Here is a 24,373-nt window from a genome sequence, read left to right as displayed (position 1 = left end):
ATTATTTTTAAAATCAGTACTGGTGCTTAGGCCACAAAACGTTATGGTAAGCTTTGTTAAAAAAAAACTTAAGCGTTAATTTGGAAAATTTTAAAATGTAACTTCGGGGTGAAATTGATCAATCTATATTTTTTAGAATTTTCTAGTATCATATGCATAAAAATGTATAGAAAATCAATTATTTCTTCACCTACGGTCATTTTAATGATAATTCAAGGGTTTGGGGTTACAAAAATCTTATTTAATCCACCCAAAGGTGTGGTTATGTCTTTGCATAACTCGATTTGAACACAGATCTGAATGTCATCCTAATGTGGCCAAAAACCCTTAAAATGGTCACCAATGAGCTAGTTTTGACAAACCAAGACGATCGATATGTCGCATGATGGGATAAGTTTCTGGTCATTCGTGGTGTTTTTTTGTAAAATAGTTTTTTCTCACTTGTTTGAATAGTAACAACAAGTATTTGATTACTTATTGAACTCATCAAGTATCCTCTAGAAGTGAATTTACATGTTTAGCGTCTATAAATATATAAATATTGTTTTGATGTGTTGAAAATATGTTTATTACCATAGTTAAAAATGGAAACGATAAAGCTATCCAGAAAAACGTTAATTTGCATGCAATTTAATAAGTGATTCGTTGAGAACCATTGACAAAAAGAACCTTCAGATGATTATTGAACATGTCAGATTAGAAAAGTTTAAAACTTAATTGCATAATACCTCTGAATTTTTTTTTCAGTTATACGTTTGATCAATTTCACCCCGGTGATCAATTTGCTCCCGGATGACGGTATCTGTAAACTGTACCTACAGATTCTCGGTTTCAAAAAATCTGAAAAATCTGTATAAATACAGATTAATCTGTAGATATGGTAACCCTGCCTGTTCAGTGTAACGTTAGAAAACAATAGCCAATGTTACACCCTGTAGTTAGTAGCCATAAACAAAAACAAGAAACCCCAACTGTCTAAGAAGATTGTCAAAACCACATTTAGATGATTCGGCAAAACATTAGGAAAATTATAAATTTGTTCTCGAATATAATAAGGAATACTAGATTGTAAGTTAAATGAATTAAAAATAGAGATGAATTATAAAAATAAATTTATTGCAGCTTTAGCTGATCAATCGGAAAATTCGAGTGTCTGCTTAAAGAATTCCGAAACAAAACTTCGACGAACAAAAACTAAAGAATCTACCATACAAGATGGATTCAGTGCAGAGATCGATTGTTCGACAAACACGAGCTATGACAAAAGCCGCTGCTATGAAGGCAATGTCTAACCCGTCGGATAACAAATCGACTCACGAAAAGGACAATAATGATGATGTTGATCGAGGTGACGAGCATGATTGCGCCGCCTGTGATCGACCAAATAATGCCGAATTCTATATGGTCCAGTGCAAAGATTGCGACCGATGGTACCATTTTTCGTGCGCCAAAGTGACAACCGCATCCGTTCATGCAACGGTATTTTCGTGCGAGCTATGCAATCCACGAATACCGCCACCAGTTTCGTTAACGGGTCAATCCAATAGATCTAGCGCGAGGAAAGCGCAGATTGAACGAGAACTCGAACGGCTCGAGGAGGAGAAAAGGTTGATGGACGAAATGGAAAATGAACAGCTGGCTCAGGAGAAAGCTTTGTTGCAGAAGGCTAAATTGGACTAAATTGAGCGGACCAAGCTGTATATCGCAAAGAAATATGACCTGCGGAGTCAGCAAGAGGAACACGATGGAGGTGCAAGCGTACACAGTCTTCGTTCAAACCGAACAAGCAATCAACGTGTTGGAGATTGGATTCAAACTCAGCGAGAAGCGGCCGACAAAACTGGCCTTGGTATGGTAGGAAACATATCCGAGCTTCCGTCAGCTGTTTCCATTCCTCCACCAATTGCAAATCCGGTCGAAAGACTCGAAGATAACTTCACATCGACTCCGTTAGCAGATAAAGCAAAAACAAAAAATGTTCCTGCACCAGTTGCAATGATCCCATCAGTGAATGTGGATATAAGCTCTGATATTAGCAAGACCGTAAACGACGCTAGGAGAGAGAATTTGGAAGGCAATTCGAATGTCGGAGTTGGCAAATCAGATTTAGTGAATTCTTCCATCATACCACCGGTGAATGTGCAACCATTTTTAGCGATGTTAGATGAAGCGAGGGCCGGTCCGTCAACACAGGGCATCATTTCGAAGCATGCCGAAGGAGTCGGAGCTTATGAGTACTGGCGGCAGCAAAGGACGAAGCGAGAGTTAGCGTTAGTTGAGCAAGTACGAGAGTTGGAAAACCAGCGAGCGAAGGCATTGCTCGATCAGCAACGTAAAGAAGAGGAGTTGGAGTGCATGCGGCAGATGCAAGTTTCGTTTGAACAGAAGCGGCGGCAAGAGTTGGCGAAACAAGAAGGTGAGCTGAGACGTCTTCGCGCTTTGGAGCAGGACTTCAGTGAACAACTTCGGCTACAGGGCGAGCCGAAAACATCTGGTCATCTGATTCCACAGGAAGCGGCTGCGTTTGGTGAGATATCCTCACCAGAGGATTAACAAGGTTGGAGGTGAAACAGGAGAACGCAGAGTGCCGACACGTTCTGAAGAAGGTATTATAGATTCCCATAAGGAATGGTACATTTCGGAAATGGAAATGCTAAGGCAGTCACGTAGGGAAAATTCTAATTTGCAACCAGTGAGTGAACAAATTCAAAATATTATCACACTTCCTGAAATAAATTGTAGCCCCTCTTACTCTTATCGACAACCCATTGAAACTACTGTTCAAACCCCAGTTGGTGGACGTACTGATTGTACAATGCCAATATATCTAGCACCCCATTCCCCCCATATGCTTCAAAGTAATGTTCCAAATGCATCTCAAGGTCAGTTGTGTCCACCCGCCCCGTCCGTTCTATCAAATAAAGCAAGGAGCCACAGTGCCCAACTAATGATAACTGGGCCAACACCACAGCAGATAGCTGCCAGGCAGGTAGTTTCTAAGGAATTGCCAGTTTTTTCGGGCGATCCACTCGATTGGCCGTTGTTTATTAGCAGTTTCCGACATTCAACTGAAACTTGTGGCTACTCTGATTCGGAAAACTTGTTAAGACTTCAGAGATGCCTCAAAGGAAGTTCTGAGCAGATCGTGAAAGTTATGGTCACGAAACTAAGAGAAACTCCGGCTCCGAAAGCAAATCGAATGGATACGTTGGTGAAATTTGGGTTGACAGTGCAGAATTTAGCCGCTCATTTAAGGGCAGTTGGACAGGAAAGACATCTGTCTAATCCAATTTTGCTGCAGGAGCTGGTGGATAAGTTACCAGATGCAGTAAAATTTAACTGGGCCTTGTATCAACAACAATTACCAGTAGTGGACCTAAGCACATTCAGTGACTATATGGCAAAAGTTGCTTCGGCTACGAGTACAATAGTGTCATGTGACATGGATTCAAAACATGTTCATCGAGATGATCGTAGACCTAAAGAGAAGGGATATGTCAATGCACATGCAGTGGAGACGGCTCAGTTCTCCCGTGAAACGGCAGATGGAAAACAACGGATCCATCCTTCGACCGAAATAATCAAAAAGTCATGTTCTGTTTGCAGCGGTGGCAATCATCAAGCAACCAACTGTGCTACATTTAAAAAACTGTCTGTTGATGAGAGGTGGAAGATCGTCAAAGATCGCAAGCTGTGTCGACGGTGTCTCATAGCACATACTCGATGGCCTTGTAAAGGAGAAATCTGCGGTGTAGGAGGATGTCAAAAGCGCCATAATCGGCTCCTGCATTATGACCCATCATCAACTGAATCGAAACCTGGTGTTTCAGTGAATGCCACAGTCACAATTCATCGTCAGTCAGCAGCATCCACTCTGTTCCGTGTGATTCCTGTAACTTTATATGGTGAGAAAGGACAAATTAACACACATGCGTTTTTAGATGATGGTTCTTCGGTCACGTTGGTAGAACAAGCGATTGTGGATTCGTTGGGTGTGGAAGGAAAGACCGAATCGCTCTGCATTCAATGGACAGGTGGAATAAACAAAACATTCTCGGGTGTTCAGCGCGTGAAAATGAATATCTCGGGAGTTGGTAGTAGCAAACAGTTTGATATTTCTGACGTGTATACAGTAGCGAGCCTTGGTCTACCAGAGCAGACGTTAGATTTCGACGGCATGGTGAATCAATTCAAACATTTGCGAGGATTGCCGATAAAAAGTTTCAAACATGCTGTTCCTGGGATTCTCATTGGTTTGAGTAATACCCACCTGTTAGCTACACTGAAGTTACGCGAGGGTCTTCCTCATGAACCGATTGCCACGAAGACTCGCCTAGGTTGGACGGTATATGGAAGTGTAGTAGGAGCAGAAGCACCGTTTAACCATCGACAAATGCACATTTGTGCTCGAAATAATGATCAAGATCTTCATGAGTATGTGCGCAGCTTCTTTTCTGTAGAAAGCCTCGGCATAACGATAGCCCCAGAAATCGAAGGATTGCAAAATCAAAGAGCGCGACAGATTCTCGAGTCAACTACAATACGTACAGCGAGTGGGAGATTTGAGACCGGACTTCTATGGAAGCAAGACGAAGTGGAGTTCCCTGACAGTCGACCGATGGCTGAAAAACGTTTACGATGCCTGGAAAAACGATTGAAAAAGGATCCATTTCTGTACGATAAGGTACAACTACAGATCGAAGAGTTTCAACAAAAGGGATATGCGCACAAAGCCACCGCAAATGAACTGGCTTCATTCAACCCTAACCGTACATGGTATTTACCCATCGGAATTGTTTTAAATCCCAAAAAACCAGAGAAAGTGAGATTAATTTGGGATGCTGCAGCTAAGGTCAAAGGTGTGGGCTTAAACACAATGCTCCTTAAAGGGCCAGATTTATTGGCGCCATTATTGTCTGTACTGTTCCAATATCGTCAGCGGAAGGTGGCAATATGCTCCGATATCAAGGAGATGTTCCACCAGATTTTAATCAGAGAGGAAGATCGTAGTGCGCAGCTTTTCCTATGGAGAAATAATCCTGAAGACGAATTAGAATCTCAATCCCAATATGTCAAAAATTTGAACGCAGCTGAGTACGAAAATGAATACCCCAAAGCAGTGGAAGCTATAAGAAAGAGACACTACGTAGATGACTATTTAGAAAGCGTGGACACAGCAGATGAAGCTGTTAAAATAGCTTTGGAAGTCAGTTATATACACGCTAAAGCTGGATTCTTGATCCGTAATTGGATTTCTAACGATCGATCGGTATTGAGAATAATTGGGAAATTGAATCCAACAGCTGTTAAACACTTTGTCCCTGACAAGGAGAACACATTCTCGTCCGAACGTCTCCTTGGAATGGTCTGGTTACCGGATACCGATGTTTTTGCCTTTTCGTTAAACTTTCGTGAGGATGTGCGACGACTGATAATAGGAGAAATTGTACCCACGAAAAGAGAGATGTTACGAGTGGTCATGAGCATCTATGACCCACTCGGTCTTGTGGCATCATTTGTGATTGAAGGAAAAGTGATAGTTCAGGAAGTTTGGCGAGCCAAAATCGACTGGGATGATAAAATATCGGGAAAGGTGTTTTGTCGCTGGAAGCAATGGCTTGGTGTACTCCATGACCTTGATCGTGTAAAGATACCTTGTTGTTACTTCCCCTCATACCATGTTGGCAGCTTTGACACACTTCAGCTCCACATTTTTGTTGATGCCAGTGAAGAAGCATTCGCAGCAGCAGCATATTTTCGAATTGTCGATCGAGGGCATGTGCGATGTGCTTTAGTTACCTCTAAAACAAAAGTAGCGCCTCTACAACCACTGTCAATCCCGCGACTAGAGCTCATGGCAGCCGTTATCGGAGCTCGCATGAGAAAAACTATTGAAGAGGGACACACACTTTCTGTTAAACGTACCTATTTCTGGAGTGATTCAACTACTGTGAGATCATGGATAAAATCCGATCTGCGACGGTACAGGCCGTATGTGGCTTTTAGAGTGAACGAAATACTGAGTCTATCAACTGAGCACGAGTGGAGATGGGTTCCGACGCGACAGAATCCCGCAGACGAAGCCACAAAATGGGGTAAAGGCCCAGCTTTCGATAATGATTGCCGATGGTACAGAGGTCCCGACTTTCTATACGACAACGAAGAAGAATGGCCGAAGGATCCTAGTGATACCCATGAAACAGCAGAAGAATTACGTCCTGCTTATGTGTTTGCACATTTCATTCTTAAACCTATTATCGTCTACGAGCGTTTCTCGAAGTGGGAAAGATTGCTGCGATGTGTGGCATATTTGCATCGTTACATAGGAAACTGTCAACGTATGCGGTCCAAGGAACCTCGCCAAACTGGTAGTTTGACAAGAGAAGAACTACAAAAAGCTGAGAGAAGTCTGTGGCGTTCAGTACAAGCTGAAGTGTTTCCGGATGAAGTTGCTACGTTGAAACGCAATTTACAAGTAGAAAAAGAAAAACGAAGACCGTTGGAAAGAGGAAGTCCCATCGCAACAGCGACACCAAGAGTCGACGATTATGGAATTCTTCGAGTGGACGGCCGAATGGAGAACGCAGATTGTATTCCATATGAAGCGAAATATCCTACTATCCTTCCGAAAGAGCATCGTGTTACAAAACTACTACTGGATTGGTACCACCGTAAATATCGCCATGCCAATGAAGCAACCGTGTTGAACGAAGTCAAGCAAAAATTCTACATCCCGAGACTCAGAGTTCAAATTCGTTTGGTTAAAAAGCAGTGTATGTGGTGTCGAGTACATAAAACAGTTCCTGTAGTACCTCAGATGGGACCATTGCCACGTGTTCGATTGACCCCATTTGTCCGCCCATTCACTTTCGTTGGAATCGATTTCTTTGGACCATACCTAATAAAAATAGGAAGAAATGCAGTCAAACGATGGGTATCATTGTTCACATGCCTAACTGTCAGAGCTGTGCACCTTGAAGCCGTTACAAGTCTATCCACCGATTCATGCAAAAAAGCTATACGCCGTTTCATCGCACGCCGAGGAGCCCCACAAGAGATATTTACCGACAACGGTACCAATTTTGTTGGCGCGAGTAGAGAACTGAAGGAAGAATTGCATAAAATGAATACAGAATTAGGTGACACCTTTACAGATGGCTATACACAGTGGCGTTTCAACCCACCAGCGGCACCACATATGGGGGGGATGCTGGGAAAGAATGGTGCGATCGGTGAAGGAAGCGATGGGTTCACTCCCAACCGAGAGAAAACTTGACGAAGAGTCCTTCGCAACGCTATTGGCTGAAGTAGAACACATGGTGAATTCCCGCCCTTTGACCTTTGTTCCACTGGATACAGAAGATTCAGAATCGCTCAGTCCTAACCACTTTCTTATGCTTAGTTCAAATGGGGTGCAACAGTCGGTAAAGAGTCCAATCGATGAGGGTGCTACAATTCGGGGAAGTTGGAATATGATCCAACATACTTTAGATAAGTTTTGGCAACGATGGATCAAAGAATATCTGCCTACCATCGCAAGAAGAACAAAGTGGTTCAACAACGTGCGAGAGATCAGAGAGGGAGAGCTAGTTCTTTTAGTGGATGAAAGGATCAGGAATCGTTGGATTAGAGGGCGTGTACTACGTACCTTTCCGGGGCGAGATGGGGTTACTCGTCGGGCAGATGTTCTCACCTCAAGTGGTGTTTTGCAACGGCCTATTGTTAAACTTGCCTTGTTAGATGTACTAGGTGACGCCGAAGTCAAGATTCTGGCGACACAGGGGGGAGAATGTTCAGTGTAACGCTAGAAAACAATAGCCAATGTTACACCCTGTAGTTAGTAGCCATAAACAAAAACAAGAAACCCCAACTGTCTAAGAAGATTGTCAAAACCACATTTAGATGATTCGGCAAAACATTAGGAAAATTATAAATTTGTTCTCGAATATAATAAGGAATATTAGATTGTAAGTTAAATGAATTAAAAATAGAGATGAATTATAAAAATAAATTTATTGCAGCTTTAGCTGATCAATCGGAAAATTCGAGTGTCTGCTTAAAGAATTCCGAAACAAAACTTCGACGAACACTGCCCGTGGCCGAGTTGTTAGCGTCACACATAACATGCTGGGTGTTCGGGTTCGATTCCCGTTCTGGTCGGGGGAATTTTTCGTCAAAGAAATTTCCTCCGACTTGCACTGTGGTCACGCGTATTCTGGAACTTGCAATTCAGAATGCATTCACGGCGTGTGATTTGGAAGAAAAATCTCAACTAAGTACTGATAAAAATGACGCAAGTAAAATACTACGTTGAGATGGCAAAGTTTCTCTAGGAACGTTAGTGTCATAGAAGAAGAAAAAGAAGAACCATATGGTAGAACCGAGTATATAGACAGATTGTACTTGCTGTTGACTCTGAAGCAAGGATCTAGTTGATTAGGCTACTAACTTGTTCAATGCACAATGGTCCAGGAGATGTATTTAAGTGGAAATTAGCATTTAGAGCTCGACAGCTATTCTCTAGACAAACAACTGTCTTCGACAAAGTTGTTACATATGATAGAGAGCTCATTTTCATGTTGCCAAAAATAGGGTGACCGACATTTTCGATGACAAAAAATATAACTTTCCTATCTCTATAGATAGAGATTTGCAACATTGTTCGACATTGTTGTAGTCCCAGTTATTTAAAATATTTTTGTAGAACAAAGTTTTTTTATATCTCTTAAAATAACCAATATAGCGCCTTTTTCCTAAATTGCGTTGAGGTCACCATTGAAAAAAACAGTTTTTTGATATAACTTTTATATTTCAAATCTACATACAAACTGTCTTCGAAAGACTTTCAGAACATGCTGATACAAACATTTTGCGATACAGAACTTGTTAATACCTCAACTTCACTCATAGTTATTGATATTTTTTCCAAAAAATACGCTCTCTTCAATTGCTTGCCATTCTTTCTGGGGCAAACATAAAAAAATTTTTGTTAATATTTATTCTTTAGACAAAAACTGTCTTCGACAAAGTTGTTACATATGATAGAGCGCTCATTTCTATGTTATCAAAAATAGGGTGACTAAAATTGTCGATGAAATAAACAATCTAACTTTCTTATCTTTATAGATAGAGATAAACATAGTTCGACAATATTGTAGCCCCAATTATTTTAATAAACATTGTAGAACAAAGCTTTTTTCTATCTTTTAATATAATCAATTTAGCGCTTTTTTTTCCTAAGTTGCATTAGGGTGACCATGAAAAAGGGTTTTTTTTTTGCTCTAGCTTTTATACTCCAATTTTTTTGCGGTGCAGAACATGTCAATATCTTAATGCTACTCAATGTTATTGATGGTTTTTGACCCGAAAACTCATGATTTCAATTTTAATTTACTCAAACACGAAAAATAACATAGTTTTGAAAATCACACATTATGTAGAGTAAACTCTGCTCTTTCGAATGCCACCAATAAACTTTGTTTATGTTTACCCCAGAAAGAATGACAAACAATTGCAGAGAACGTATTTTTTTGGGATGAAATATCAATAACATTGAGTGAAGTTGAGATATTGACAAGTTCTGCATCTCAAAATGTTTGTATCAGTATGTTCTAAAGTCTTTCGAAGACAGTTTGAATGTAGAATTTGAAATATAAAAGTTAGAGCAAAAAACAGTTTTTTTTAAAGGTGACCTCAACGTTAATTAGGAAAAAGGCGCTATATCGGTCATTTCAAGAGATAGAAAGTAAAACTTTGTTCTACAAAGATGTTTTAAATAACTGGAACCAGGGCTAGTTATTTTCGAAGCTAATAAATGTGATTGAATTTTATTCATACAACTCTCACTTCCACTACAGTCATTTTCGGTGGATTAATTTCAGTGTATCGGGGTGAAGTGAAAACGAAATATTCTCTGCGCATACAGTAACATTGATTCTTTTGTTTCGTTCCTTTCCTCTTTCGTTCTCTTAAAAGTATAAAAGCAGAAGCTTTCACTGACGATTAAAACTGCTTGAACGGGTTATATTTATTTTCATTTCGCATGTTAGAAGATGCTTGCTGCTTTCAAACGTAAGTTTTATTTTACCAAAATGGATCGTCGCGGACCGTGTTCAAAATTCTTCAATCACTTGTAAATAACATGTTTCTCTGTTATTTGGAATACATGTTTGATACAGAAAATATAATAAAATGAAAGACGGCACAGATCGGACTATTCCTTTCTCAAGTTTTTCACCCTCTCTAAGGGTGAAAAGAATAGTCCGATTTGAGCTGTCTTCATTTTATTATATTTCCTGTATCAAACATGTATTCCATGTTACGAAGAAGCATGTTATTTGCAAGTACGCTGGATTCTTTTTTATGCGTTTTTTGCATGATATTTTTTACGCTATTCGCTCAAAATTACGCGATTTTTTTATGCGATTTGCTTGAAATTACGCGATTTTTTTACACGATTTGCTCGAAATTACGCGATTTTCGACTAGGTCTGCGCTTTCAGCGTGCCCACGCAGAATTGTGAGCGCACGCACAAACACATACACAACGCCGGAAGCACGCGCACGCACATACCATTGGGTGCACAAACACGCACACACACGCGTAAACATGCACAAACATGTGCACAAAAACGCGAGCGCACACAAACATATAAATGGACGCACAGGTGCCCACAAACGCACATACACGCGCACAAACATGCACACGCCCAGACGCACGCGCGGAAAGAATCGAGCACGCACGTGCACACACGCACACAAATACGCACAAATACGTGCACGCGTACGCACACACACCCACACATGCCCATGCACAAAAAACGCGCACACCTGCACACAAGCAAGAAAAAAACACGCGTAAACGCACGTACACACGCGCACACAAACACGCACAAATGCGCGCAAACACGCCTACACATGCCCGCGCATAAAAAAAGGGCACACCTGCATGCAAGCAAAAAAAACACGCCCAAATGCACGCGCACACACGCACACAAACACCTAAAAACGCGCGAACATACACAAACACCCACACAAATACACGTGCACGCACACAAACAAGCACAAACACAAACATAGGGCTGTCGAATACTCGGCTATCCGGACTCGAAGCTGATCGGTATCCAGTATCCGACCAAACCACTATCCGTTTCATCACTAATTTCACACTGACAACTAGTGCCGGTAAATAATTACTCCTGCAGGCATACTACACAACACTCACTGCACCGTTTTCATTTGTTTCAGTGAATAAGTTTCGAATGCAACAAGGAAACATTCATTTCTATACAAACTGCCAGAATACATGGATGCTTCAAATTAATTTCTAAGTGACGATTTCTAACGTCGCTTTTGTTTGCAGAATGAAAGGAATCAACGTGAAATGAAAGGAATATGTACGAACGAGACGAGATATTTTTCTTATTGTGCGTGAAAAGAGAATAGATATATTTATAGCCTGCATGGTTCTGGTTCTGTTCTGAGAAGCGATAGACACATTATTGAGTGACGATGTGCTAATTGAAGTGAAATTGTCAGGCCCTGACTGGAACTATAACATTGTCGAACAATGATTACCTCTATCTATAGAGATAGGAAAGTTATATTTCTTATTCCATCGAAAATGTCGGTCACCCTATTTTTGGCAACATGAAAATGAGCTCTCTATCATATGTAACAACTTTGTCGAAGACAGTTTTTGTCTAGAGAATTTTGCAATGGATATATTTTTCATTTCATTTGAAATCAGAAATAAAATAAAAACTAACCAGAATTCATCGAAAATCGAATCCTGCAATACCAACACCAGCGTAAAAGCCATCATTCTGCAACACAATATGCAATCCCATTTCCCATTTCCCAAAAATTCATAGTGTTTTTTGACTCCATCGGATAGATTACTACACGCTTGAAGTCCGCCTCCGATTTGACAACCTTCGGGTTCTTCCGAAGGGCCGGCTTCATAATCGCCCAATATTTCTCTATTGGGCGAAGCTCCGGTGCATTGGGCGGGTTCAATTCCTTTGGCACGAAGGTGACCCCGTTGGCTTCGTACCACTCCAACACGTCCTTTGAATAGTGGCACGAAGCGAGATCCGGCCAGAAGATGGTCGGGCCCTCTTGCTGCTTCAATAGTGGTAATAAGCGCTTCTGTAGGCACTCCTTAAGGTAAACCTGCCCTTTTACCGTGCCGGTCATCACGAAGGGGGCGCTCCGCTTTCCGCAAGAGCAGATGGCTTGCCACACCATGTACTTTTTGGCAAACTTCGATAGTTTCTGCTTGCGAATCTCCTCCGGAACGCTGAATTTGTCCTCTGCGGAGAAGAACAACAGGCCCGGCAGCTGACGAAAGTCCGCTTTGACGTAGGTTTCGTCGTCCATTACCAGGCAATGCGGCTTCGTCAGCATTTCGGTGTACAGCTTCCGGGCTCGCGTCTTCCCCACCATGTTTTGCCTTCGTCGCGGTTAGGAGCCTTCTGAACCTTGTATGTACGCAGGCCCTCCCGCTGCTTGGTCCGCTGGACGAATGAACTTGACAAATTCAGCTTATTGGCGACATCCCGGACCGAACTTCTCGGATCACGTCTAAACTGCTTAACTACGCGCTTGTGATCTTTTTCACTGACGGAGCATCCATTTTTGCCGTTCTTCACCTTCCGGTCGATGGTTAGGTTCTCGAAGTATCGTTTTAGTACTTTGCTGACCGTGGATTGGACGATTCCCAGCATCTTACCGATGTCCCGATGTGACAACTCCGGATTCTTGAAATAAGTGCGCAGGATTAATTCACGACGCTCTTTTTCGTTCGACGACATTTTTCCAAATTTACGAAAAATTGACAGTGAAGCATGGCCAACGTGATCTATACACTCTTATCTGATTATAAGCGAATGCTGAAGATGTAATTCCTAAAAATTAAATTTCTACAGCGTTTTTTCCGTGATGCAATTTGATGTGACACACCCTTTAATTTCGTGAAGATCACAAACAATGTTTGACCTTCATTGATTAGTTTTTCGCCAATTGGACCCTGCAAGGAACTCAGCCAGATCGCGTTGGGCGACGAACGTGTCAATATGAAGTGATTTGAGAACGCATGTTATTACGGGCAATCCTGTATTTGATGCAACAGGATAAAATAATGGTTGATCCATGAAATTACCACATGATGTATTTCGTCATTTTTTAGCATTGCTGTAGAAACCGTCATCCGTGAAAACGTCATACGATATTCAAGAACCTATGAATCTATTGAATTAATAATTTTTTACGGTATTGGAGAATTTATTATTGATCTTTGGAGATTCTATCTAATCTAATAATTGTGACAGTGATTTGTTTGATCCCATCAAATGAATTTTACTACAAAGCGAAAAGGCAGCGTGGCCGAGCGGTCTAAGGCGCTGGTTTTAGGCACCAGTCAGAAATGGCGTGGGTTCGAATCCCACCGCTGTCATCAAAAAAACTACTTTTTCCCCCTTTCGAGTGCTTAACAGGGAGACTTGTACAGAATTTGGATGTGAAATAATGTTATTTCAATCACATGGTAACGTGAGTACATACACGTGATGATTTCCCATAGAGCCGGTTAGATCCGAACCCCCTAATTTTTTTGGACTTTACTTCTGTAGGAAACTTTAACCACTGGGACCACTAGTTGAATCTATTTGAACTTCACCGTAAAGTACTTGAAATATTATTTTTTGGCGTCTTCAGCATGAAATTGTGTAGTAGGAGAGGGCGAGGCTAGTTGGTCACTAACGATATCTTGAAATCTGAACGTCCAAAAAATTAGCGATATATGGATAAAAAATATTGCTGATGCAATAAAATAAGCAAATTGGAAATACTTTTTATTAAGTAGGTTGAAAAATACGATAATGGTGCCGATTCTGCCAACAATCATTTACTGTTTGCACATTGCATTGCGCATTGCAGAATTGTAAACTATAAACTAATCGGTGGATGATGCTTATTTTTTACAATCTAATGAATGTTTCGGGGATACATTATTATATAACAAGTTGGTTGAACAATATTGACAAGAAAACAAGTCGCCGGAAGTTCATAGAAATCCTCCTATATCATCTTTTCATGTCCCATAAAAAACAGGTATTAATTCTTTGTTTACCATGAGCACATAGACGAAGTATATTAGAAATGTGGAAACTTGATATTCCAGAATCTTTATCATCTGGTTACTATCTAGCACATCTATACTCAACCTGTGGTCCACCGGCCTCTTCTGGTTGGCCCGCCTGTCCCGTTACCATGAAGATGGTTCGCCTTCCAATAGAATCGGAAATTCTCTAATTTGTTTTGGGACGTTATGCATTACGGTTACGATTAGAATTAACGAAAATTGAAAGAAAACATATTTTTCTATCGTGTTCCCGTAGCCGAGGTACAATATTTAAATATCACTGCTAATCAGGTGAGCGTGAATCGGTCACTTGAAATGCAATAGCAGCATTCGTTATTCGGACAATGTGTGTAGAGAAAATTCTGCAATCTAAGCTCCGCTGTATTATATCCGTTAAGTATAAATAAGCCATTCGCGGTTTCAAACTACAGTGTTCACAATTCATCAGTCACCTAGCGACCAGACGGCAGCGAGGCTATCGAAATGATTTTTCTCAAGGTCGAGGGCTTAGATTGCTTTTCCAAATTGATCGTTTCTAAGGTAAGTGGCATTCGCCTTTGATGAATTTCAAAATCCCTATAATTCGAAACATCATCATCATCATTCATGTCGTCTTGCTTCAACTATCAGACAGCAGTCTTTCTCAATGCTGATGTCACACACAGCGATTTTGCTCGATTCTTAGGAAGATGAATGATATATATCGCACAGTATGGGGAAATTTTGTTCGGTGGCGGCACCGCGTCGATTTGCATGCCGCCTGGTAAAGAATGTCTCTGTATTTTTGCATCACATAATAATTGAATCTGTACTGGGGTGTTAGTTTAAAATTTATAAAATGCGAGCTTTTTGTTTGGGTAGCAAAGTTTTGAGTGTCAATACATTTTTGGAGGTTGAACAAAGTGGTAAATGATATATGACTGGTTACTGGTTACTTATTGGCCTAAAAAGAAATTCAATGGTTCAAACTGCTTCTGAAGTAAACAATTGAAATCGCAAAAATCTATAAATATGAGTACCTGCTTGAAAGTCCATCTTAGTCATGATTTGTCGATGAATGTCGATGACTGACAGTGAAAGTTCTCTAAATATTGTCCTCGCCCTGGTTTTCGTCGTACATTGTCGGTTTCCATATCGTGGAGATTGTATGAATGGTTGATTTTATGCTTTATCAAATAACGTTTGCATTAAAAAATGGACTTTTTTCGGATAGGGATAAAAAACTAAGACAGATAATTGAGTTTGATAAATATCCCATGGAAGGTAAAAATGGTTTTGATGGAATGGAAGGCACCTTGGTTTTGATGACTCTGTTAGGGAACACATCCCGGTGGAAACAAAAGTTCCCTTTACATTCATGTATTTGCAATGCCGATTTCCCCCATGCAGCTTGGTTTTGATGTCTCTGTTAGGGACCCGCCGCATGTGTCGTCAATTTCGACCAATCTGAAGTGGGTATTTCTGTTAGGATAGAGGTTGAGATTTTTCAATTGTTCGATAGGTAGTTTCATGACATATATTATTTTCTTCAATATAAAAAATTGTTATGGAGTGCCGAAATCGATAGACGCAAAAATTTCATCAATCCACCATGAAATGACTGAGCAATAAGCGTTTGAAATTGGACAATTTTCACGATGTGCTCGATTTTCGATTTTCATTTTGTACCCTAATATGTTCCCGAAAGACGTAATCCTACGTCAAAATCTACAAGCAAGCGGCCTTCCGGCAGTTAACCGGAACATTCGCCATGGCGGATGAAAACGTGCGTGTTTTTGAGTTCTTTCTTCGTTTTATTCATCAATTCCTTCTCAGTTTTCGCGGAGTACACCCAGGTTTTTTACGCGGGGGATACGTACCTCGTAAGAAAAAACCGCGTTAATTGGAAAATCCACTTAAGAAAAACATGTCACCTAATGATAGATATCATATGGGACTATCTTTACGTAGAACGGAAGTAAAAAGTTAAGTGTTGCTCGCTTCCGAAAAACCGTAGTTTTTTCCTGCAATTTCTTTGGTTACTGGTAACTATAGTTCTGTTTCCCTCACGGATGAGGTCATCTGCTGTTGCTAGAAGATTCCCTAGTAAATTGTACACTCTTCTGCCGATGAACGTGCAGTACCACTGTTGGACCGTCCAGAGCTAAGTAGACAGGAAAAGACATTCACGAATAGCTGCCCGTGAAACCCCCGTCCCGTTGTACCGCCCGGCGAGTTCCCCGTTACCCAACATCTAAAATCCACGTAAGAATCGTGATAAGGTGCGGCACTAAGCGCTAAGCTCCGTTACAAGCATTATTTACCGTAAGTAGTACCGCTCTGAGGGAACATGAGAGAAAAATGTGAGCTGAGGGGAGATGTGATATTGCACTGGTCCTTTTTTACGCGAGTACCGCGTAAAAAAACCGCGTTAATTGGAAAATCCGCGTAAAAAAACCGCATTAATTGAAAAATCCGCGTAAAAACCTCGTAAAAAACCGCGCAAAAAAAAACGCGTAAAAAAACCTGGGTGTAGATCTTACGCTTTAGGTTTGCCAGAAATTTTCGATGGGACGCAGCTGCTATAAAATTCCCCGTTCACAGACAGTCCGGAGCTAAAGAAGAGCAACTTTGACATCCCCTTCTCGCTGATTGTCAGCCACAGCAGCACCTTCTTGGGAAACTTGGTGTGTAAAATAAACTTCACTTCGGAGCTCACTTCCTTCGCGTGGGAAGTAAAATGAGGAGTACCCTGCCAGTCGTTGCCATCCAGGATGAGATAGGTCTCGTCGTCCATCACCACCGCCACGTCGCGATTCGTCGGGAAAATCGTCTTGATCATCTTATTCAGTCGCTGCCGCTGCGTCATTGCCTGCAGCTCCGAGACCAATGGATGGGACTTCCGCTTTCTGACATGTGTGTCCATGTTCGCCAGGTACTTTTTCACTGTTTGGCCGGTTGCACCGAGCTCCCGGCCAAGCGCACGCAGCGATGTAGCCACTTTTCCTTCGATCTTCCTCTTCAGCATCCTTTGGAGCTTCTTGTCGCTCAATGTCGTCGGTCGTCCGGAACCGGGCTTTCTATCGACGCTCTAATTGTTGTCCAATAGTGCCAAGATGTTGTAGATACCGGAACGGGCGTATCCGGCGTCCACGAAGTGTAGCACGATGCCCGTTTTCGACGCGGCGGGATACCGTTCTTTGAACGCGCTCACTTCTTAACGGAGCAGCCTCTCTGTTTTCGCCATCACGGTTAGAGTTCGATTGATAGAACTGTCATTTTTTTCTGCTGACTCATGGGCTATGATTGATTCCCATGAAATGTCGGCAATTTTCGTTCATTTTTTTTAATGCAAACGTTACATCACGATTTCCTAATCAGTAAATGGTTTAATCAACCAAAATTGGAAGCAAATTAATTTTCACATACATTTGTTCTTAGAGATGAACGAGCCTTTGGCTAAAAATCTTAATAAAGAAAAAAAAATACGGTAAAGCACATAAATGCACAGAACCATTTATGTGCTTACCGACTCATACTTTCTATTCCGAGTATTGGGTATAGCTCCTGAAACGGTGAAAAATTGGTATACTAGAACCTTTAGAAAGTGTAAATATGGTACATTGGGTTTCCTTGTATTGGCAGTCACCTAATATTGAAAGTTCTGCTTGTTTGCAACCTCACTCCGGTGGAATCGATCTACTTCATTACTCGCGAAAAACCCATGTAGAGGGATCGTAAGAAGCATTTCTTCTTTCATTAAAATTTCTTTTGCGATAGATATGATTACGTACATTTCAATTCCTGAGTTGATATGATTTTGTAGAGATGGAACTTTATATCAAAGCGAAGCAACAATATATTTGTGCACAGACCGTCTCGGTGACTGCTCAACTAAAACTCTTACTCGTTCCACATTTTCAGGAGTTTTTCAACTCCTATACCTTCCAATTTAGTCCCTTAGAAATGAGCTTCCTGTGGTAGTCACGCGGGTAAACCATGTTCGCATTGTTTTAGGCATAAGAGACTGATTCTGAACGGGGAGTGTCAAAATGTCGACTGAAACTTCTTGGTCTCACAATCTCGGACCTACGCTTATTTTCATAAAAGACGTGGACGACGAAGCCCCGATGATCACCCTACCAAACTATAGAACCCTAGAAAGCTAACAATAACAAATTTTAGGCAACGCTAATAGTGCGTCAGTTTCACGTGTTTGTGATAATAATAAATTCAGTTATTAGTTATGAATATAAAAGTGAAGAGAGACAATGGTATTTGCGGGTATAAACAGTAATGATTTATAAAATTTTTACTTGTCAAATAAGCCTAGCGTTAGCTGTTCATGATTAATAGGCTGACCAAGCGTACCGTTATAACGGGACAGTACCGTTTTTTCGACCATTTTTGATTGTCCCGTTTTTTATCAATTTGTACCGTATTTTGACAATATTTATCGTTCTTGTTTTGAATAGATGCTGTATCTGTAACTGAAATTGCTGCAAATTTTGATGATTTCATTAGAATTTCTTGACATCAAAAAGAAGAATTATTTTTGATTAGTAAGGTGTGAAGTATTCTCAAAAAAATATAGAGACTTGTGTTCAAAACTCATTGTAGACGCAGGCTGGAGGACCGGTACCATGCAGTTGTGTTTGTCTTGAGATCCCATTTTCAATTACTATAAAAGTTTGATCAGGTGAACATTGGAGCTTCGCCATTCGCGCATTTTATGAAAAAACAATCGGTCAGTGATTGCAAGACAGTTCAGTTCAGTTCAGATTTCCTGTTCAGTATCAGTTCCTATGCTTGAAGCAATTCGAACGTGGTTGACCCGTGAGACTACCATATGAAGTACAGTTTTATGAGGCACAATTGAACGACATAGGAGTTGAAGAACACAAATTGCCTTGCTACAAAACTCAGGAATCAAATGAACTTGATTGTGTCAGTCGTAAAAGGCTTTGTGGAGAAATGCTTCAAACAATTCCTCTTAACGCTTTTTTCGTGAGTATTTATGAGGATCGCATTCACCTGAGTGAGGTTGCAAACAAGCAAAACTTTCGTTATCGGGTTGCTGTCAATTCAAGGGCACTCAATGTACTATATATACACTCTCCAAACTGTAACCTTTAATATAGATTTTCAATCATTTCAGCATCTGAGTTCGATTGAGCGCGTCGAATGTTGAATTGTCGACAAATACCTTTTTTGTCACAACCACTGATCAAATTTTTTCGATAAAGATTTTTTTCGATAATTTTTCTCTTGAACATTGTATCGAGCAAAACCAACACCAAGCCAAAATTTTCATTAATTTTTTTTTAATTTTAAATTGGCTTAAGTATTTTGTTTCAAAGCCCAGATGCCGCGACTTAATATGAATATTGTACATTCGTGATTGTTAATTGCGAAAAATTTTCTCGTCTATAACCTGACGGCTATTATGAACCTAGCAAAAAAAACACCTGCAATATTATCGTGATGAATGATTTCGTTAACCTATAACCCTTCATTCTTAAATAATGCTAAATATTGTCCGAAAAATGTTGTGCTGATTCTAAGGAAGAAATCAAAAGCATAAGTTATAGACATACATCAATTCGATTATAGATGTACCATTGTGTTGCACAGTATTTCAGAATCCTTCACGCAACTTGGGAACTCCATCCTCTCAGAACTTCTTTGTTTTCTCGTAGAAAAACTGAACAAGGCGCCTTTCATGCTATACAGTGAGTTGAAGTTCTACCCGGAATCTTAACAGTTGATAATCAGAAGATGCAATATCTGGTGAGTAAGGCGAGGTGGAGTCCTAGAAGCGCCTCAGCCCTAGATGCGTTCTGGATCGTTGATTCTAATTCGGGATATCGAAGCAGAGTTTGAAAGCCAGTTTATATGAAGCAAAGATAAACAAAACGCAAAGCAAAAAGTGGTGGATTTTAACAAGTAGTTTCACACAAGTAATGAATTTAATTTTGATAATGGTAAGCGATAAATGGAAGAATAATGTTTCGCAGAGCTAATTAGGTATAAATATATAAATTAGCAACATTAGAAACATATTTTTGTTGCTGTAGAGAATGACGCTTTCCTGCGGCGGGAAAAATAAGCACATCTTCAGGGACAAAATTATCAATGAAAATCAAACTATCCGTATCAAATGAATATTCTAAGTAAAAGTGTTACGAGTTTCGTACAAGTGGTAAAAAAAATCGTGAGCGAAAACAGTGTCTACTAATGATTTTTTTTCGAGTTTTTTCAGGAGCCATTATTGGGAGCAAATGCAACCTGTAATGTATTGTGGGCCTGGCAGGTATTTACAATTTCGCTGCCGGAGGAAATCGTTTGGTCGTTGAGGGTAATTTTACTTACTTGGTGGAAGGAAATGCAACGTGTTGATATAAAGATTTCTGCCACGGTTATAAGCGGCTCAATCTCTTTACTAAGCCGTTGAAGCCATTCGAGGTAACGGGTTTCACCCATTTTCGATGTAAGCTTACGACATTTCTGGTTAATATCCTAATTTGCACACACGGTTTGTTTACCCTTTCCTCATAAAATCATGAAATCCGGTAAACGGCGACACCATACCTTCTATGTCCAGAATACGTTCAGTTGCGGCAGTAGGGGAAATGGGGAGAATTAGGACCACCTAAGCAAATCACCTAATATTTCCAAACCAATACGATCAAACTCAAAAATGTCACATATTACACTGAGCTACACTTGTTTTCTCCCAGTCAATAATGTTCAATCATCGTATCAAGCTTCAAATAACCAAATATATCTTAACATAAAAGAGATGAGTTTTGGACATTAAAATTTAATGCGGGGTGATTTGGACCGTTTGTGGGGTGATTTGGTCCAGTGTGTGTTTCATCGAAAAAAACATACTTATGTTTATGTAAAGTATTTTGGGATAATGTTACAATCAGTAACAGTATTCTGGGATCGATACCAGGTGTCTTGGCCAGATTCCTGACCAGTAAAATTGGATTGAGACCATCTCGAATTCTGCATGGATCTTTTAACTGTTGTTCGAGCATTTTCAAACACTTTCAAACCCACAACGTTGTCCTTTCGGGCTTCTCCTTCTTCCAAAGTTGTCTGCCCATCTTCTTTTTGTATTTCAGCGGCCTCTGGAATCAATTAGACCAAAGAAAAGCCTCAAATCTGTAGGACCAATTCACCCCACAGAAACGTGTCCATGTCACCCCACACAACTTGCAAAAATTGAAATTCAAATAATTTCATTTATTGTTATCAAACTTACAATTTCGTGGCATCAAATTGTTCCTCTTCTGTAGGCGAACAGAACTTTACTGCACAATACACGAAAAGTTTGTTTAATCAGCGGGAAAAATCTTAAAACCACGATCGGAAAAACTCACATTTTTTAGACAATCAAAGTGCTTGTTGTGTAAATCCGTTGCGTTCATGAAACATTGAGATACGTTCCTTCGAATGTTTTTCGTTAAATTTTCGGTTTTTCGGTCGGATTTGAAATTAGCACAATGTTACACTCGTTAATCTGATCGAGTCAAATCTTTAATCTGAATCGAGCCAAATCGAGTCAAAATGAGAACCCGTTTACTCGGTGTTAGCAACTCATGTTGACGCTTCTCAATCACTCTATCACTCATACGTATGCACATTCATTCATACAAGCATATCACGTACAAGAGGAGTAGGGGACCTTAACTTACTTAGCCTAATTTACAGTTTCATAATACATTTATCCAACGATTGAAAGCCACTCTAAACATATGCCTGTTGTTCCATCGTCTCTCTCGAATCATAGTCATGAAAATTTCAAGTTTATTACTTTTTGTTTAGGTTGGGCAATTGTTGCAACTTTGTCAAATCCGATTGGACTCCGGAATTTGGGTTAATGTGTAGTCCATACATTGTAGCGTGTTTCGTACCCATGATTCACCAGAAATTCATCAACGGTGGTATTAGACATCTTCTAATTCATGTGTTGTGTATTGAGGATTTATTGAGATTCAGTATCTCGATATGATTGTCATCAATTGCAGCATGGACTGTCTAGACAACCCTATATCAGCGTATTACAAAAATTACCAGAATTCAATTGAAAAATACATCATTGCATGAAACAGATCTCCTGAGATACGGCCCGTGCACCCTTGAAAAAAAAATTGTTGCTCGTTTCAATTTGGAAGAAGTTCAGCCATATGAAAAAATATGGAAATTTGCATTCTCAGGCAACTCAGTTTTTTTTATTGATGAATACAGAGTACTCGAGATGAGTAGAGTTTACAAAATATTGTAAATACAGAGCAGATTTCACTTGATTCTGATTATAAACATGAATGTTTTACTCAAAAAAAAAATTAAGGTGTCCACGTGGACATCATCTAAACCCCCTCCCTCCTCACCGTGGACAAGCGTGGACATTTTCGTAACCCCTACACCCCCAAAAGTTGTCGACGTGGTATGTGGACACCCCCTAATAAGATTGTTAGCCTTAGGGTTTATCTATAGAGATACAACTTTTTTTGATATTATGAGAAAAAGGTGGGTAATGTCGGGGACATAACCGAAGAGACGTACTGCCCATATTTGTATAGGAGACGTAAACGACAAAATGAACATAATCGACTTTTTCGCTGTTTCGCGTTCTACACAATGTAATGTTTGCTCAACATGCAAACAAACATTTTTTGTTCGAAAACATTTGAGCAATTTTAAAAAAAAACCTTTCCGAAAAACGTGGTTCCATACAGCTTTTATGCATCATTCGAAAATCAACAATTGTCAGTATTATGTGCTATAAGCTAAATCTAAATTTGAATCACATTCTTTGTAGAATCCAAGCATGTTTGTCACGATAGTGTCTTATTACTTAGTGTTTCATAATAGATGAATATAAGAAACCATTGAAACGCTGCTCATATAGTTCCTATTTTCTGTACACGATAAACAAAGAGAAGCAATTGTGTTTTTTAATGTTATAATTACCTAAATTTCTGCTTTTCAATCTTCAATTAGATAATGAAATAATCAGATCAGTAGTAAAATTAAAATAATATTGGTTCTTAGCATCTTAGCAACTCCTCGGAATTCAATGTTGAATTCCACATACTCAGCATTTACTCAAACCGTTGGAGTAAATCACTCTATTTTTATTTTTATGCGATTGATCGTGATATCGGTAAACCATGTTGCTAAAATGACCAACATTGCAGATTGCCTTTACAAATTCAATTAATTGGAAAAAACACGAACCTGCTGTTCTTATCATATCCCAGAGTATGGAAAAAAGTACTATCATAGACTCGCAACAAATCAAGAGCATCTTTTCCAGACATTTCACTAAATTTCTTCCAAAACTTTTTGATTTTATTCGATAACAACTGACCGACAGAGTCGTTTTGACTATTATCGGAATTGTAAATACTAACGCTACAAACAAAGCAACCTGGTGATTACGTCTAGCTATGCGGTCAAATTTTCATTGAAACGATTGATTGTCCGCATAAATAGACGCAAGCGTTTTCCAAATGGAAAAAAATATGTTTTAATCCGCAAAATCACCTAGGCCCTCTTTTTGTCGATAATATCCTTCAACTGTACAGATCATTTCATCGGAAATTTGCATGATTATGCTTGTAGGCCAAAAAAACAACAAAAATACGTTTTTCCCAACACTGATGATGTTGTCGATTACGTCTCCTATGCAATCATGGGCAGCGTAGGACTCCTTTTGGTTGGAAACATTTGAGAAGCACATATTGGACCAACCAAAACGAGGCACATAGTGCGTTTGGACAATGATTGACATTTCACAATTACTCGATTGTTTATCTCAAGAAAAATAAACTATTATTCAGTGATAGATGCGTGTAAATATTTCCTATCAATTAATGCAAACATCTTTGCGTTCTATTAAGAAATGCTCGAGTTAAAAGCGTTCGAAATGTTTAATTTTTTCCAACATGTTCGGTGCCTAGATTTTTGTTCTACCCCCTATATCTTCCGGTTAGACGTAGTCCTATGTCAAATTTTTCAAAAGGAAAAATAAAAAGTCTACGAACTCGCAGATATAAACGCAGACCTGGCATCCCTGATTCCAGCGAGTTTGAACCGATTTTCTTTTTGGCACCGCTGCTTGTAATGGTAGGCGTTTCATATTTTACGCCTAAATGGCGACAATTTGGAATGGAAGCACCATTCCACAAACACTTTATAGAGCGGTACCGCGCTCGTAACTCAACTCGAGGATGCT

The 24,373-nt window shown here is 39.9% G+C and overlaps 1 protein-coding gene and 1 non-coding gene across 2 annotated transcripts; both read left to right on the top strand.

Annotated features, from left to right (window-relative positions):
• The first annotated feature begins 2,947 nt into the window (after positions 1–2,947).
• On the top strand, positions 2,948–7,276 carry LOC129766751 (uncharacterized). Its single transcript, XM_055767349.1, has one exon. The coding sequence runs from the start codon at positions 2,948–2,950 to the stop codon at positions 7,274–7,276; it is 4,329 nt and encodes a 1,442-aa protein (XP_055623324.1).
• Positions 7,277–13,375: 6,099 nt separating this feature from the next.
• On the top strand, positions 13,376–13,455 carry Trnal-uag (transfer RNA leucine (anticodon UAG)). The gene has a single exon. It is a non-coding gene; the product is annotated as a tRNA-Leu (tRNA).
• The last annotated feature ends 10,918 nt before the right edge of the window (positions 13,456–24,373 follow it).

Source organism: Toxorhynchites rutilus, chromosome 2, assembly GCF_029784135.1.
Source record: "Toxorhynchites rutilus septentrionalis strain SRP chromosome 2, ASM2978413v1, whole genome shotgun sequence".
NCBI classification, from domain to species: domain Eukaryota; kingdom Metazoa; phylum Arthropoda; class Insecta; order Diptera; family Culicidae; genus Toxorhynchites; species Toxorhynchites rutilus.
Note: the sequence above shows the minus strand (reverse complement) of the source record. Positions and strands in the feature narration are given on the sequence as shown.